Consider the following 16,046-nt stretch of genomic DNA (forward strand, 5'->3'; position numbering starts at 1 on the left):
ACCTTAACAGTCATTGATCTTTCAGTCTATATTTCGGTATTCTTTGAAAGTTAACTGTTATAAAGGATAAAGAACAATACAGAAATCTTTTGGGGGGTTTGTGAGTCTGCTGCTGCAACTCTGCTAGGAGACCAGCAGAATCTACCAGAAAACAAAGACCACGATGATGGCTGGAAGCACCAGTGTCTGTCCATCCTGGGGGGAGGGGTTACCCAAGCACCCGACTGCAGCCATATGCTGTGTTAGGAGGCTGATCACTTACTTAAAAAAATAAGAATTTGTGGCATTTTCTTCTGTGGAGTGCAGAGTGTCCAGGCCTTGTTAGGGGCAAAACCTTCCTTCACACTTACCAGGCAATTGACTGCAATGGGACAAAGCCAGGGGCAGGGATTCCTACACCGGCAGTACCTACACCTTTGGCTCAGTTGGGATCCGGTGCATCTGTGGAGAGTTGTACGCCCAGTGAGGTGAGGAGTACTGGCTTCCACATCGGTGGATGTGGGCCCCATCAGTAGGGTTCAGGCCAGGGTAGTGGCCTGGAACCCCTTCACCCAATAGAAGAAAGATCCTCAAATTCTTCTTATTTTCAGTCCCCATATCACAGACTGTTATTGATAAATTCCAAGTCATATCGTGACTACATAATTTCCTCATACTTGAAGAGTGATGGGCTTGCACAAGCTCAATGACAAGAGTAAAACTTTGTTTTCAATATTTCCCTTCTTTAGCATTCCGATGTATACAAGATACAATATACACAAGTGTACCTTTATTGGGAAACAAATAAATTGACCTATGGTGACATAGCTTCATCTAGTGGAGAATAGGATATAACTAGAAATGATCACAACACAGTAATTTAATTGAGTGGTTCAGATAAATTCATAAAGCTCGAGTTATTTATATTAGTCACCTAAGGCCCGAGATGAAATTGAAATTACTGCTGAACACGCAATAGCGTGGCATAAATAGGGGTCAGTGCAACAGTCATGGCGGTCCTCGCCTCACTGCAGCTACCGGGAGTCCTGAGGCCTGGGATTCCCGGCCAACCACAGTCAAACCTACACACCAGCTTAAATCATGAGGCTTCCAGACCTCATTATCATAGTTAAAGTGCCAAACCGCCTCCTGGCAGTGGGTTGACTGCCCGTGACCCCTCAGTTAAACTCAGAAGTGGGCGGGTCGGAGGCGGGTTGGGGTCAGGATTTAGACTTTTAACACTTTAACTTCCCCCTCGCCCCAAGTTTTTTCAGGTTAAAATTCCCCACAAAGTAATTAAATGGTAATGCAAGATGTGCTACCGTAACAAGATAATTGACAAATCATGAGCATGGTGTGAAAAAAGTACTGATATTTAAAGTAGAGAAAACTGCAAAAATGAAACCACAGTCACAATTTTTTTTTTTAAATAGAGCTACCTTCATGCAGGAATGTCAGATATTTCTTGATCATAGGGAAGAGAGGAATAATGGGAGACTGCAGGTTCTGGTTATTGAGAACATTGCAGTATTCAGCCATATTTCTGGAAGGGTCCAAGAAATCCTGAAGATCCTGAAATAACTTCTCATATTTGCGTGGAAGTTTTTCCCAAGTATTCCGCAGTCGTGCCACCGGTGCAAGTTGTAGACCACTAGGTTTTGAGAGAAGACAAAACAAAATTACAATATGTATTACTTACAACAAAATCTAAACAGGTCTTTTAAGAAGTAAACCGCCAACTTAACTTAAAATTTAGCCACCTTTAAAAAAAATTTTTAAACCGCAATGTTTCAATCTCTAAAACACTAGACAGAAATGATGTGTATCCCCTTTTTTATATGAACCATTGAATGTTTGCCATTATGGGTTGAAATGAAGATTGTGGGTAGGTTTCAATTCACAATATCAGTAGCCAAAACCATTCAGCAAGGGTGCAGCACACATTTAGCAACATAACCGGTGAACACGTCCTGCAGAAACATTTCTCATTTGTAAACACAGCATCTTTATAAGACAATAAGATCCACAGCACAACTTAGACCATTAGAATTTCATATTTTCCACGATCGATTCAAATAAACTTTACATTTTTCTGAGTTTAAAGCAGAAATATATTCTCTGTTTGTATTATTCAGCTCTAGCTTTAATATTGCTAACAATGAACAGAAAAAATGTAACAATCGCTACACCCCACTTTCCATTTCCACCTCGAATTCATTGCGAAAGTCAGTAATGCTGGTTAATGAGGAGTCCTTGGCTCGCTGTCATTTTCAGCAAGCACTGGGGATTGCCAGTGTAGGGGGTGGCGTGCACCCAGTCAGCTTCACCTCGGACTGCCTTGGAGCGGTTCGAATCGCTCCCACACCCCTGGGTTCCAGACACCGGACTTAGGTACAGGCGGCGATACAGAAAATCGAGTAGACAAGTGGTTTGGTGCAAGAAAACCAACATTTTATTAAAAGCAGAATAAAACAATCTTATGAAAATTACTGGTATGAAATACAGGCATAAACAATTACACTTATATGGGAATGGGGAACACACGGCACATCGAGGGAAAACAACTACATTAACAATCCCCTTATCCTTACCCCACCCCCTATACCTAACTAGATTAAGCTATGAGGGGCCAGGAATTCATGCTCACCAATCCAAACCCTGTTGCTTTAAATGGGTTGATTTTGAGGTCCGCTCTTGCTGTCCTTTGGGGTATCCCGTCACCACGTGGTCTCAGGGCGCGGCGCTGAAGTTGTTGATGCGTAGCACCCTCCTTTTTCCTCAGCTACCATCGTCGTCGAGTCGTGATGGGTCTTCTTCTTCTTCTTCCCCGGGTGGCCGTCGGCGGTAACGTTGCGGTTGGGGGTCGGTCAGCGGTTTTTACCGTCTAGATGATTTCACTACCCATGCTTAAAATACCAGCTTATTCATAAAACTGGGCTCTTACACTGGGGTTTTTACTGTCCATACACACAATACAAACTTATTCACCAAACGCCAGCTTATAACTGGGCGTTTGTCCCCCAATGCGTCTTTCCGCTGCCCTTCTCTGCCTTTACCGGTTCACCTTCTTCTTCGTCTCGTCTCGTCTGCCCGTTTGTGGCCTGTGTGTTCTGTGCGATTTCGAATCGGATTTTGTTCTCCCACGTTTGGCCCCGGTGTAATGGGCGTCCTTGGTTGTTGAGCAGCGCGGGGAGCGAGAAGAGAGCCCGCCATGAGGCCAGGGTACGAGAACGAGCGGCAGCAGGCCAAAAGCCAAACGATAAGAGGGCAGAGCAAGAGAGCGATCACCACTGATGGGCCTACAATTATACCCGTTCTTCAACTCCTTATCTGCGCGCCAAATCAGGTCAGTCCTTTTGTCTAACTTTTGGCGGGCTTGTTTAAATGATTACAGCCATTTATTTTAACGACTACTGGAGCAGTTGTCTCCAGGTCTAATGGCCCCGATGTCCTGGTTGTTTGTCATGGATGAAGCTTAATTGTCCCCATCCTGACTTGATGGCTACTGTGAGCTGTTACTGATTAAATATGCAGAAGCCTAATGGCCTCGATTCTAGGCCCATTCTAGCTTGATCTATTTCAAGGCGAATGAATGCATATTCTGTGTATACTTTAGCTGTCTGGCTCCAGAGTGTCCTTTTCACAGATTCCTGCATTTTAAGTTTCGTTTCGGGGCCTGCCTGTCTGCAGGGCCTTGCTTTCAAAAATCCTGTCGGTTTTGGTCACGAGGTTACAGAAGCCATTTTGGGGACCCTGTTTTTAATAACTTGTCCAAACAGGGTCCCTTGATCCATAATTTTGGGGGAATGTGGGAATTTTGAGAACCCTACACAGGAGACTTCCTTTGCTGGTCTAACCCACTTATCCTTTGCCCCTACAATATTCTAGCACTGGGACTACAATTTACAAACTTTTTCCTTGTAACTGAAACTAGTTACATAATCTAAATATTTCAATCATAATAAAAGATATATTCCAAGCAAATATTTTAACTTATGTCAGAGATTTACTATTTATATAACTCATTAAAATTTTGTACACTAAACATCCTTAAGTAGGGTTGCAATCTTTGCACAATATGCACTTGAACAACTTTTAGTGTTAACAATAAATCTTGTTTTTTTTAATGTTTTTCAGCTTTTGTTACTTTTCAATACAATTTTGAAACTTATAAAAAGGCGTAACATTTCACATTTGAAAATGCTCTATTTAACACTAATTCCCTTTTCTTACAATAGTAAAAGCAAAGGATACATTTGTGTCCCTCCATTTAGAAGCTCATCATTGCCATTGTTCCATTTCCAATAGAAAGAAACACATTTGCCGAATCAAGGTTTACTACAGCTTTGTAAGTGAAGAATTACAACTCCTTCAGATTACTCTAGTAAGTCATCATTTGAAGGAAAATATGATGCTCATCAGGTCAAGCTTCACATTAGAGTCATTTGGAAAGGATAGTGATGCATTTAAATTTTTGTCAACAGAGTAATTTCAAACCAATATAGGACTGCTATTAAAGTCTACAGTACCGCAACGTCTTTCCATCTTCTGTGATATTTCCACTAACATATGATTCGTTTTTTTTAATACAACACACAGAATAACGATAGATTTCGGTTACAACTTCTACATAATACAATTTTGATGAAAATTCATTTTTATGCAAGTGCTCCCAGCACTGTGTTGTGGTTCAAGGATCCCAGCGTGGCAAAGTGAACTACAAAAGAAGGTATTTTAAATTTACAGCTCTCTCTGCAGGCTTCTCCTACATATGTGTAGAGGTAGATGTTGATGCTGCTGCCTGACCTGCTGAGTATTTCCAACATTTTCTGTTTTTACTTCAGATTTCCAGCACCCGCAGTGCTTTGCTTTTGTGTTGTGGTAGCATGTAGTAGATGTTTAATTTCAGCCTGAGTCATATATCAAGCATGGCTCAGTTTCCATTTGCTACCTCTCTCGCCATCATTTTTACATTCTCCCTAATCCCCTTCTGCTCTTGTTTCCATCCTTATAGTTGTATTAGTTGGTTCTTTACTGGGCCAACTGCACCATTCCACTGTCCTTTCATAATCTGCTGCCCATTAAATTCAATAAAGCCTTGCAAGGTTTACAAATTATCACACAAAGTACCTGGTGAAATTGAAAATAAACATTCATACATGCCAGTAAAACACTAAAAAGGGCTTTAGAGAAAAATGTTAGTGCTCTGAATACGGTACAAAGAGGCTGTAGTGTATGTACCCGTCTATCTTTAAGGGAACTATTGAATGTAACCGTTCACCTTTAAGGGAACTACTTTAGGTGTGGCACTATTTGTTTGGCTTCTGTATACTGTAATACCGATAGTGACCACACCAGTATATAAGTGTTGTAGCAGGATTGCTGGGGCAGATTCGCCCGGACCTTCGAATAGTAAAGACCTGTTTGTTTGTTACTTCTGAAGTCTGTGTATTTATTAACTGCACAACCCACAGACTTTACAGAGGCCTTGTGCTCCAGCTCAACACCCACCTCATTAAGTGCTACTTTGAGACTGTTACAGTTTTCAGTTCAAGCCAATGAAGCCTTCGCTCAGTTTTATACCCTGGGATGTTTTTCTATATTAAAGCTGCTATATAAATGCAAGTTGTTGTGCTGTTGCTGTTGAACTTGTCTCCAAAGTACCTATTGCCAGACACCTCACCATATTTCAACCATCTTAAGCTTCTCTGTTGACAGATATTGCAATGCCACATGGCTGAATACTTAAGCCTAGAAATTGCAGGTGTTAGCGCTGGCCGTTAAGGCCTGTTTTGTTGAAAAAATTGGCGGCCACCCCACTTCTGGCGGATCCCACGGCGGATGCCATTTTCAGCAGGTCAGCAGCACTGCCGTTGCCTGTGCTCAGGCAAGTATTTTAATTAGCGGAACTGTGACGTCAATTGCCGTGCAACACTGAATTGACGCACGCTATTCATTTTGGAGCTTGCCACTCTTCTTACAGCCCTCTCCAAAGCACGCCAGTGCGCGAAGACGTTGACAGCGAGTAGAGGCGGGAGAAAGCGGCTGTGTGCTACAATCCACACAGTAAACAGCTGCTGCTGGGTAACTGTTAACTATGCAGCGCTATTGGAGTGAAAATTGCTTCCAATGAGATGCATCAAATCTCCCCCCATGTCAGTCAAACAGTATCGGAGATAAATACTTTTAAAATAAACTCTACTGTACTACAATTGTAATAATATCAAGAAAAATCAAAGCTGCATTTCCTTAAATTTTAAACATTGGGTTTTTCTAGTGTAGGAACTGATAAAATGAGATGCAAAGTTTGGAAGTCTGCTTTTAAAAAGCTTGACAGCATATTCTCACCAAGAGTTTCTCAAAAGTCTGCTGTTGTTAAAAATTTAATTGAACTCTCTTCTGCACTATTTACACCAGTAAACTCCTGACCAAGAGTTCATGTTCCCCATTTTAAAATTTATTTCCATTGATGCCTCATGCAACGATTTAAGGACATCTGTATCACAGTCTTTATGTGGTGTTTCCAGTCACGGTCACTCCAGATCTGAGCCTGTGCTATAAGACCCACTCACCAGGGAGTGAATCACCTATGTGGTATGCAGGCTAGTGCATTGTCACTGCTAGCTGCAAGCTGGTGCATCACCATCCCTCTCCAGCACCATCAGCAGACTCGATAGCAAAACCCAGGAGCAGTCAAAACCCCGCACCGATCCTTCAGACGCGATCTTCAGCCTCCTGCTGAGGTTAGCGCCGGAAAGAGCACGTTGCACAACAGCTTCTCCACTCTGCTCATGTCAATTAGCAGGCAGCACCAAAATACCTGTCTGCGTTCTTTCAGCGGGCGGCCATTAGCTTTGGCCTGCGCGGTTACCGGCACGTTTTCGGCCTACTCGAATTTCTAGGCCTTAGTTAACAGCTCTAAACCCAAAGGTAGTTGGGGTAGGGGTACATTTTCGCTGAACTTAATGATAGAGTTGGATTGTGTACTAAAATCGAACATTTATACTACTTGCATTCTATTTACAGCAAAAGGTGATTAGAAACTTGTACCATTATCAGAGTTTAGTCCTTCCTACAAAGATGTGCGGGTTAGGTTGATTGGCTATGATAAATTGACCCTTAGTGTTAGGGGGACTAAATACGTGGGGTTACGGAGATAGGGTGGGATATGTGTTGGTGTAAGGGTTACGGGGATCGGGTGGGATATGTGTCGGTGCAGGCTCGATGGGCCGAAATGGCCTCTATCTGCACTGTGGGGTATCTGTGATTCTGTTCTGTGAATACAAGAATTAAACGTGATTTAAAAAAAACATTTTTTAGAAGTAAAAGTTTCTCTTACTGGTATATATATTTTTTACCTGATAATTGCAAACATGGAGTTAAAGTTCTTGCAGCGCAGTGCCATCTTGATAAAGTGTTTAATTATCTTCATCCTTTTCAGTTGGTTTGGTTCTCGAAGAATCTCTGTTGCAACCCAAAATGTTTCCTGATTGATAATGTTCTCAAATTTCTTCAGATTGACACATTCAGTTTCTGACTTAAGTTTGAACAAGTCATCCATGTACTCGGTGGGTTCAATGTTACAAAATAGTTCAAAGTTTCTCATGGAGAGCTGGGTGGCAACTTCAATAGTGCTTAGTTGTAGCAGCATGATATGACTCTTCCGGAGCAATTCCTGAGCATCTTTATCTGAGCAGAGTATCCCTGTCTCCATGTTGTTCTTCAGGTAGTACCTTAGGGAGGCAAAAATAATCAACGTTACATTAACTGAAAGGAAAACAATACAGCAACAACACTTTGATCAGACTTATTCCAGGTGTGTAAATCGTTTCTCTTTTCAATTTATTTTATACCAGCGAGCAATTAACTGTCATCCTCCCCGTCCCAACTTTTTTTGCACTGCATTCAGATCAATAGTCGAGCAGAAACAGAACTTCCTATGATGCTCTAACATTCTCACAACTTTTTAGAAATCTCTCACATCACCCACTATGCTATCCTCAAACTGGATTTGCAGCCATACATTTTCTTATGCAACATCGGCAGCAACAGCTTGCCTGATGTCTGCAACCTTCTTCTTGATGATTTGCCAAACTGAGTTTGAATTCCATGAGGGGCAGGCCCTGAAAAAAACATCAAGCAGTAAATGAACTCAGGTGCCTCTATGCACCTCCCAGTGGCCAGCCCCTGAAAAGAGGACTGGGAACATTGGGTTGGGAGCAATCGGAGGGGGAAAAGAACACTTTACAAAATGAGACAAAAAATAATTCACCCAAAGTAGTGACCGATTTGATTCAGAGGTTGACATGCTGCTATGCTTGTATGCATTACACCTATAGATAATGCTCTAAATATATCTTCAAACTTGGTGTTTCCCCATCCAAATCCAACGTAAATAAAAGTTTATTTTAATTGGTTTCCTTGCAGGAACATTGATTCTGGCATTTTAGTCATCCTTACCTGCCACTAAGTTGGATTCGGTCAGCGAGCTTTGATAGTTGATCCGGAAGTCGTTTTTGCTTGATAACACCTTCAGGAGTAACGGAGACTTCACATAGCGAGTATGATTCAGGAGCAGCAGTCATTGCAAATTCTCGAAGTGCCTGAATTACCACTTCCTTTGCGGTGGTATCTCTGCTGATCATTATGTAGCGACTTTGTTGGTCTGCCTTGAAAACTCTTAAAACTTGATCTGGTAGCTCTGTTCGAAAAACAAAATAAACTGAATATGTGAGAAGCATAAAGAAAGACCGCTTTATTAAGATTATTATACAAACATGTGCAATCAACGGGCAGGAAAAGACCAGCTGGTTTATCAAGCCTGCCCCACACTATATTATACAACAATATTATTTTCTTTTTGTTCATTAGTACGCAGTTACAAACAGGACAAAGACTACATCAGTTTGTCAGTTAATGGCACAGTGAGGTCATGGGGCTGAATATTCCATTTGAACTCTAGTCAGATGCTGATAACCTTCAATAACGAATCCATCATTTAGGTGCTACTTCTATATCTGACTATATTGCTGCAAATAAAACTATGTTGTTATAGACGATTTTTTGTTCGCAACAGAACAATTTATTTTTGTAAACCCATTCTTTACATAAAATTATTTTCTTAAAGATCCAATTTCCAATACATAATGGCCCGGATTTTCCATTAAGACTATCAGCGTTCACCGCTATGATGGAGTAAATCGGACAGCAAGTTCTGGCATCCACACATGCGCAATTAAACGCAGAAATCCAGAAGCTGCTGTCCGATTTGCTCCACTCCTCCACAAGCTTCACTACACCAGTACCTCACAGATAGATTCGGCATTAAAATACATGAAGGGCATGAAGTTTCCGTATGTGCCCACCAGTTACCCACTAAACATGCCAGAGTCAGGGCCTGTGCATTCAGGTGCAAGTAAAATTTTAACAGCATGATAAATCTTAGTTACTGCTGAACAACCTCTCTGGCACTGAAAACATACTTTTACAAGTGTAGAGTCTCATTCCATCAGATTTTAGAATTTAAAAAAAAAACTTTTTCCTTCTGTCTCTTTTATCTTTCTCTCTCAATCCCATCTCTCTTTCCCTCACTTTGTTTCACTTATAAGAACATAAGAAATAGGAGCAGGAGTAGGCCAATTGGCCCCTCGAGCATGCTCCGCCATTCAATAAGATCATGGCTGATCTGATCCTAACCGCCAATCCACTATGACAGGACTATCTCCTGAATCTAACAGAATTAGACACACGAAACAGGAGCAGGATCAGGCTACACGGCCCCTGGGCCCGCTCCGCTACCCACAGGGCCATGACCTATCCGAACCTAGACTCATGTCCAAATTCCTGCCCGCTCCCCGTAACCCTTAATTCCCTTTTCTTCTAGGAAACTGTCTATTTCTGTTTTAAATTTATGTAATGATGTAGCTTCGACAGCTTTTTGGGGCAGCATATTCCATGGACCTACCACCCTCTGAGTGAAGTAGTTCCTCCTCATCTCAGTTTTGAAAGAGCAGCCCCTTATTCTAAGACTATGCCCCCTAGTTCTAGTTCCACCCATCATCTGGAACATCCTCTCTGCATCCACCCGATCCAACCCCTTCATAATCTTATATGTTTCAATAAGATCGCCTCTCATTCTTCTGAACTCCAATGAGTAGAGTCCCAATCTACTCAACCTCTCCTCATATGTCCATCCCCTCATCCCCGGGATTAATCGAGTGAACCTTCTTTGTACTGACTCGAGAGCAAGTATGTCCTTTCTTAAGTATGGACACCAAAACTGTATGCAGTATTCCAGGTGCGGTCTCACCAATACCTTGTACAACTGAAGCAATACCTCCCTATTTTTATATTCTATCCCCCTAGCAATGAAAGCCAACATTCCATTGGCCTTCTTAATCACCTGCTGCACCTGCATACTAACCTTTTGAGTTTCGTGCACCAGGACCCCCAGATCCCTTTGTACTTCAGTACTTTCCAGTTTCTTGCCATTAAGATAATAACTTGCTCTACGATTTTTCCTGCCAAAGTGCATAACCTCACACTTTCCAGTATTGTATTCCATCTGCCAAATCTCTGCCCACTTACTTAGCCTGTCTATGTCCCCTTGCAGGTTTTTTATGTCCTCCTCACTCACTACTTTCCCTCCCATCTTAGTATCATCTGCAAACTTTGATGTGTTACACTCGGTCCCCTCCTCCAAATCGTTAATGTACTTTCTGTACATGATTTTATATTGAATCTTCTCATTTATACTTCCTGGTTTAGTCTGCGTGTCTCGGTGAGGATTCTTCAATCTGATTGGATGAAGAGACACACTGTTGCTTGCTTTACTCACACGCACTACAGATCCCCGCTAGAAGGCACCATATTGAAAAGGATCTCGAGTAACCGTAAGTTGCCACTCAAAAGCCCATGAAAAGTCTGTGGGCAGCTGTAAGTGTAATGAACGGCAAGCACCGTTCCTTCGCTGTTGACCTCAAAATCTGGGCTGTTAAAGTAACCTTTGTTGGTCATCTAAAATTTGGTACTAGACTTTAAAAAAAAAGCCATATTGTCTATGCTACCTTCCTGCAGTTTTAGCATCATGTACATTCTGGTCTGCATTTAGTAAAACTCATTTTTAATTACTCTGGAGAAATCATCTAATTTTAAGGAGGTAATAGCAATTTTCTCACTAAATTTAAATTTGATATACACTCGTGAAGATGAAGGATAACAAAGCAGAAAAAGTTTGTAAAATAACAAGCAGCAGAGATGAAGTCACATTCAACAACATGTATTTATATAGCACCTTGAACATAGTAAAACGTCCCAAGGCGCTTCTCAGGAGTGTTAAAAATCCAAAACTTGACTTCGAGCCAGATAAGGAGATGTTAGGGCAGATAAGGTTAAAGAGGTAGGTTTTAAGGAGCGTCTTCAAGGAGGAAAGAGAGGTAGAGAGGCGGTGAGGTTTAAGGAGGGAATTACAGAACTTAGGGCCTTGACAGCTGAAGGCACGGCCACCAATAGTTGAGCGATTAAAATCAGGGATGCTCAAGGTGCCAGAATTTGAGGAGCGCAGATATCTCGGGGGCTTGCGGGGCTGGAGGAGGTTACAGACATAGGGAGGGGCGAGGCCATGGAGCGATTTGAAAACAAGGATAAGAATTTTAAAATCGAGTTGTTGCTTAACCAGGAGCCAATGTACGTCAGCGAGCACAGGGGTGATGGGTGAACGGGGCTTGGTGCGAGTCAGGACATGGGCAGCAGAGTTTTGGATGACCTCAAGTTTACGGAGGGTAGAACGTGGGAGGCCGGCAAGGAGTGCGTTGGAATAGTCAAGTCTAGAGGTAACAAAGGCATGGATGAGGGTTTCAGTAGCAGGTGAGCTGAGGTGGGGCACAGTTAGGTGACGTTCCGAAGGTGGAAAAAGGTGGTCTTAGTGATGCTGCAGATATGTGGTCGGAAGCTCATGTCGGGGTCATATATGACAACAAGGTTGTGAACTGGTTCTGCCTCAGACAGTTGTCGGGGAGAGGGATGGAGTCAGTGGCTAGGGAACAAAGTTTGTGGCAGGGACTGAATACAATGGCTTCGGTCTTCCCAATATTTAATTGGATGAAATTTTTGCTCATACTGTACTGAATGTCGGAGAAGCGGTCTGACAACTTAGAGACAGTGGAGGGGTGGAGAGAGGTGTTGTTGAGGTAGAGCTGGGTGTCGCCAGCGTACAAGTGGAAACTGACGTAGTGTTTTCGGATGATGTCATCAAGGGGCAGCATGTAAATGAGAAATAGGAGGGGGTCAAGGATAGATCATTGGGCGACACCAGAGGTAACGGTGCGGGAGCGGGAAGAGAAGCCATTGCAGGTGATTCTCTGGCTACGATTAAATAGATAAGGATGGAACCAGGCGAGTGGAGAGGCGTTGGAGCAGGATGGTGTGGTTAACCTTGTCAAAGGCTGCAGATGGGCAGTGAACGATGAGGAGGGGTAGTTTACCATTGTCACAGTCACATAGGATGTTAGTTGTGACGTTGATAAGAGCCACTCCGGTGTTGTGGCAGGGGTAGAAACCTGATTGGAGAGATTCAAACATGGAGTTCCGTGAAAGATGTGCATGGATTTGGGAGGCGACAACACATTCAAGGACTTTGGAGAGGAAAGGGAGGTTGGAGATGGGGCGTAGTTTGCAAGGACGGACGAGTCAAGGGTTGGTTTTCTGAGGGGAGGGGTGATGGCGGCAGATTTGAAGGAGAGGGGGACAGTGCCTGAGGAGAGAGAACCGTTAACAATATCAGCTAACATGGGAGCCAGGAAAGGAAGTTGGGTGGTCAGCAGTTCAGTGGGAATAGGGTCGAGGGAGCATTAAGTGGGTCGCATGGACAAGATGAGCTCGGAGAGGGCATGAAGGGAGATCGGAGAGAAACTGGAGAAAGATGTGAGTTCAGGGCTAGTGCAGGGGGGAACCTTAGAGAAAGTTTGGCCCAGTGGGCTAGTGGAAGAGAGGGAAGTGGCAGAGGCAGCTGATCAGATGGTCTCAATCTTAGTGACAAAGAAGTCCATGAGCTCCTCACACTTCTTGTTGGAGGTGAGTGCGGAGGAGACGGGGAGAGGGGTTTAAGAAGATGGTTTGTCGTGGAGAAAAGAAGCCGGGGTTATCTTTGAATTCCAGAATGATCCTGGAATAGTGAGCAGTTTTGGCAGATGAGAGCAGGACCCTTTAGTGCTTTATGTGGTGCAGCCAGATCTGGTGGTGAATGGTTTAAGAAGATGGTTTGTAGTGGAGAGAAGAAGCCAGGATTATCTTTAAATCCCAGAATGATCCTGGAATAGTGAGCAGTTTTGGCAGATGAGAGCAGGACCCTTTAGTGCTTTATGTGGTCCGGCCAGATCTGGCGGTGAATTGCTAACCCAATTGTTCGCCATATCTGTTCAAGTTTGCGTCCCTTGGACTTAAGGGAATGGAGATGCAGGCCATGCCAGGGGGAATGGCCAGGATGAGAGAGAGTAATGGTTTTAATGGGGATTAGGGCATCAAAGGTGGTGCTGGGGGTATGGTTGATCAGATCGGTAGCTGCAGAAATGTCATGGTGAATGGAGGACCAAAGACTAGACAGTTGGGATTTTGAAATTGCAGTTGTAAGTGAATTGGGAGAGAGCTTATTCCAGGGGCTGACACAGAAGGAAGTAGGATTGGGAGGGGAAAGGGGTATGTGGGTGGAGAGCGATACAAGGAAGTGATCAGAGATGGCCTTATCTGTGATTGACACAAATGTGATTGACATTTGCCCTAAGAACGAACGGGCTAATTCCATGATTCCGTACAGACTAATTCCATGATTCAGCACTCCTCACAGGGTGCACATCTTGGGAACTCATGCACTGTGCGCCCGTGATTTCCTGAAATGCACTCACTGTGAGCAATGTTCCCTGTTGGAAGTCTCAGATTATGCAATCATACTTATAATCTCAAGAGTTATTCTTTGAAAAGTATTATTCTTTGAAAAGTATTGAAATATAGTATTCTTGTTACTATCTCTGTATGTTTTTCATTTTTATTTTTGTCTGCGGGATGGGATAGTGAATAAAATATGGGCAGCTACTTACAGAGAATAAATTTAGTGCCGAACTAATATTGATCGACTTTACTGGCTGAAACTGGAGAACATTACCGTTCAATATACAATACTTCTCAACCAAAATTACAACCTCAATCACTGTAGGCCACGTGCAAAGCACAGCTTCTCTTCTACCAGCTTTCTTCAAAATGCATCTTAAAGCAACCATTTTACTAAGTTAGTATAAGATTTCCATTTACCACTGGGTCTTTCTTTTATCCTTTAAAAAATAATTGTTGAATTAATGCCTAATTCAGAGTAGCAGAGTGCTGTGCAGGAATGTCCATAGGAAACTGGATTGAGCCCACTCAATCCTTTTCACTTGAGACTAACAATGGAGCAAACAAGACTAAATGTCAGTCATAGGTATAAAAAACACATCAGCCCAGAAATTCGGCTCTCCACGGGTGAGTTCGCATGGGGTACTCACCCGTAAGCCGAATGGAAGTGCGCATGCGCGGGAAACTGGCACTTCCGATCCTCTGAACGAAGGGGTTCAGAGGTCGAACGCGCGCGCAGGGGAGGCTGCGCGTGCGCTTTGAACTTAGTTTTTTTTTGCAGGTTTTCACGCGAGGTTAAGCCTGTAGGATTTACACATTTAAAAAGCAGGCGTAAGGCCTGCTTTTTACAAGGTAAGTGGTCAATTAATTAAAATTAAAACATTTTTTCCACAGGTTTATTATTTTTAAATAATTTAAAGCAAGGTAAGTTTATTTTTAGCCCCTTTTTTTACAAAATTATATTTTTCAAAAATTTAAATTATTGTTTAAAATAGTTATTTAATGTAATTTGTAATTTATTGAAAAAGTGTGATTTTTAAAAAATTTATTTTAAGGTTTACTGCTATTTTGAGGCCCATAGTATTCATAAGTTTAGACAGGTCTTCCTGTCAATCTTATGAATGGGCTTTTCCTTCCTCATGGCTGCCCATGGCTCACGTGATCCCAGGGGACGCATCGCACTAACTACGCCCCTGGGACATGCAAGCACAGCGCGCCGGGAGCTGGGCCAAGCCCCGGAGCGGAATTCCACGGGGCCCTACAGCTCAACTGCCGGCGCGCAAGGTAAGTGCAGGTCGGGGGCTTGCACCTGTGGGAAGCCCCTGACCCGAATTTCTGGGCCATCACATTCCCTTGAAACCAGTATGTCAAGATGGCAGCAGTGATTATTTAGTAATAGCTAGGGGATGTTTTACAAGTAGTTTTTGAATTTTTCTTACTATACAATCAGCTGTAGTCAACTTTTAAAATGCAATGATGTTTTTTCTTGAGATGATATTACTGCTGTATCTCTAATTATACCTTACAGCTTTTAAATCATGTGTTCGAAAGGGAAATAACTCATGAGCATCACTGGCAGATTCAGTTAAAAAGAAAAACAGTGCATGCTGGAAACCTGAAAGAAAAGTAGAAAATGCAGGTCATCAGAAAGAGAAAGACAGCTCAACGTTCCAAGTCAGACCCTTCATTCGAATTCTCTTTCTTTCTCTGACACTAACTGACCAGATGTGTGCTTGTAACATTTTCTGTTTTTCTCATCAGAAGTCCTTTCATATCAGTAAACATTAACTAATATAGATGCAATATTGTTTGTGTTACTTTTTCATAGTCAAATTTACACTTCATATTCTCAGGGAGGGGTTGCCTAAACATATTGGGGTCAATTTTCCCGCAGGTGCGGGGAATTGTCGGGTTCCCCGAATGTCAGGGTCCCCACACGAATGTAAATGGGTCTGCCAGATTGATGCAATTTTCCCTCAATTGGCCAATTCATTTCCAGCGTGTGGGAACCCTTGCTAATTGACTATTTCCAGTCAGAAAGCCCCACAGTATGATGTCATCATTCGTGGTGCTTTTAAAATCTATAGCAAGCATTGCAACCTCTGCAGGCTTCCATACGAACCACACAGGATGGCAGAGGAGCCTGCAGCAGCTGTGGCCAGTGCCAGACCCCGAGCTGGCAGCAA

The 16,046-nt window shown here is 42.8% G+C and overlaps 1 protein-coding gene across 2 annotated transcripts in view; it reads right to left on the reverse strand.

Moving 5' to 3' along the window:
- LOC147110218 (rap guanine nucleotide exchange factor 2-like) overlaps positions 1-16,046 on the reverse strand; it is a 113,325-nt gene that overhangs the window by 46,033 nt on the left and 51,246 nt on the right. For both annotated transcript variants that reach the window (XR_015080403.1, XM_086004126.1), the window contains exons 9-11: positions 8,440-8,680; positions 7,338-7,712; positions 1,419-1,630 (exon numbers count right to left, since the gene is read on the reverse strand). Coding sequence is in view for 1 of the 2 variants with exons in the window: in XM_086004126.1 (XP_085860252.1) it covers positions 1,419-1,630; positions 7,338-7,712; positions 8,440-8,680 (828 nt within the window). In the remaining variant the exon portion in view is untranslated. The remainder of the gene's footprint in view (positions 1-1,418; positions 1,631-7,337; positions 7,713-8,439; positions 8,681-16,046) is intronic.

The sequence above is a fragment of the Somniosus microcephalus genome, chromosome 12 (genome assembly GCF_052327205.1).
Source record: "Somniosus microcephalus isolate GS21.2 chromosome 12, FLI_Smic_1.0, whole genome shotgun sequence".
Classification (NCBI taxonomy): Eukaryota; Metazoa; Chordata; class Chondrichthyes; order Squaliformes; family Somniosidae; genus Somniosus; species Somniosus microcephalus.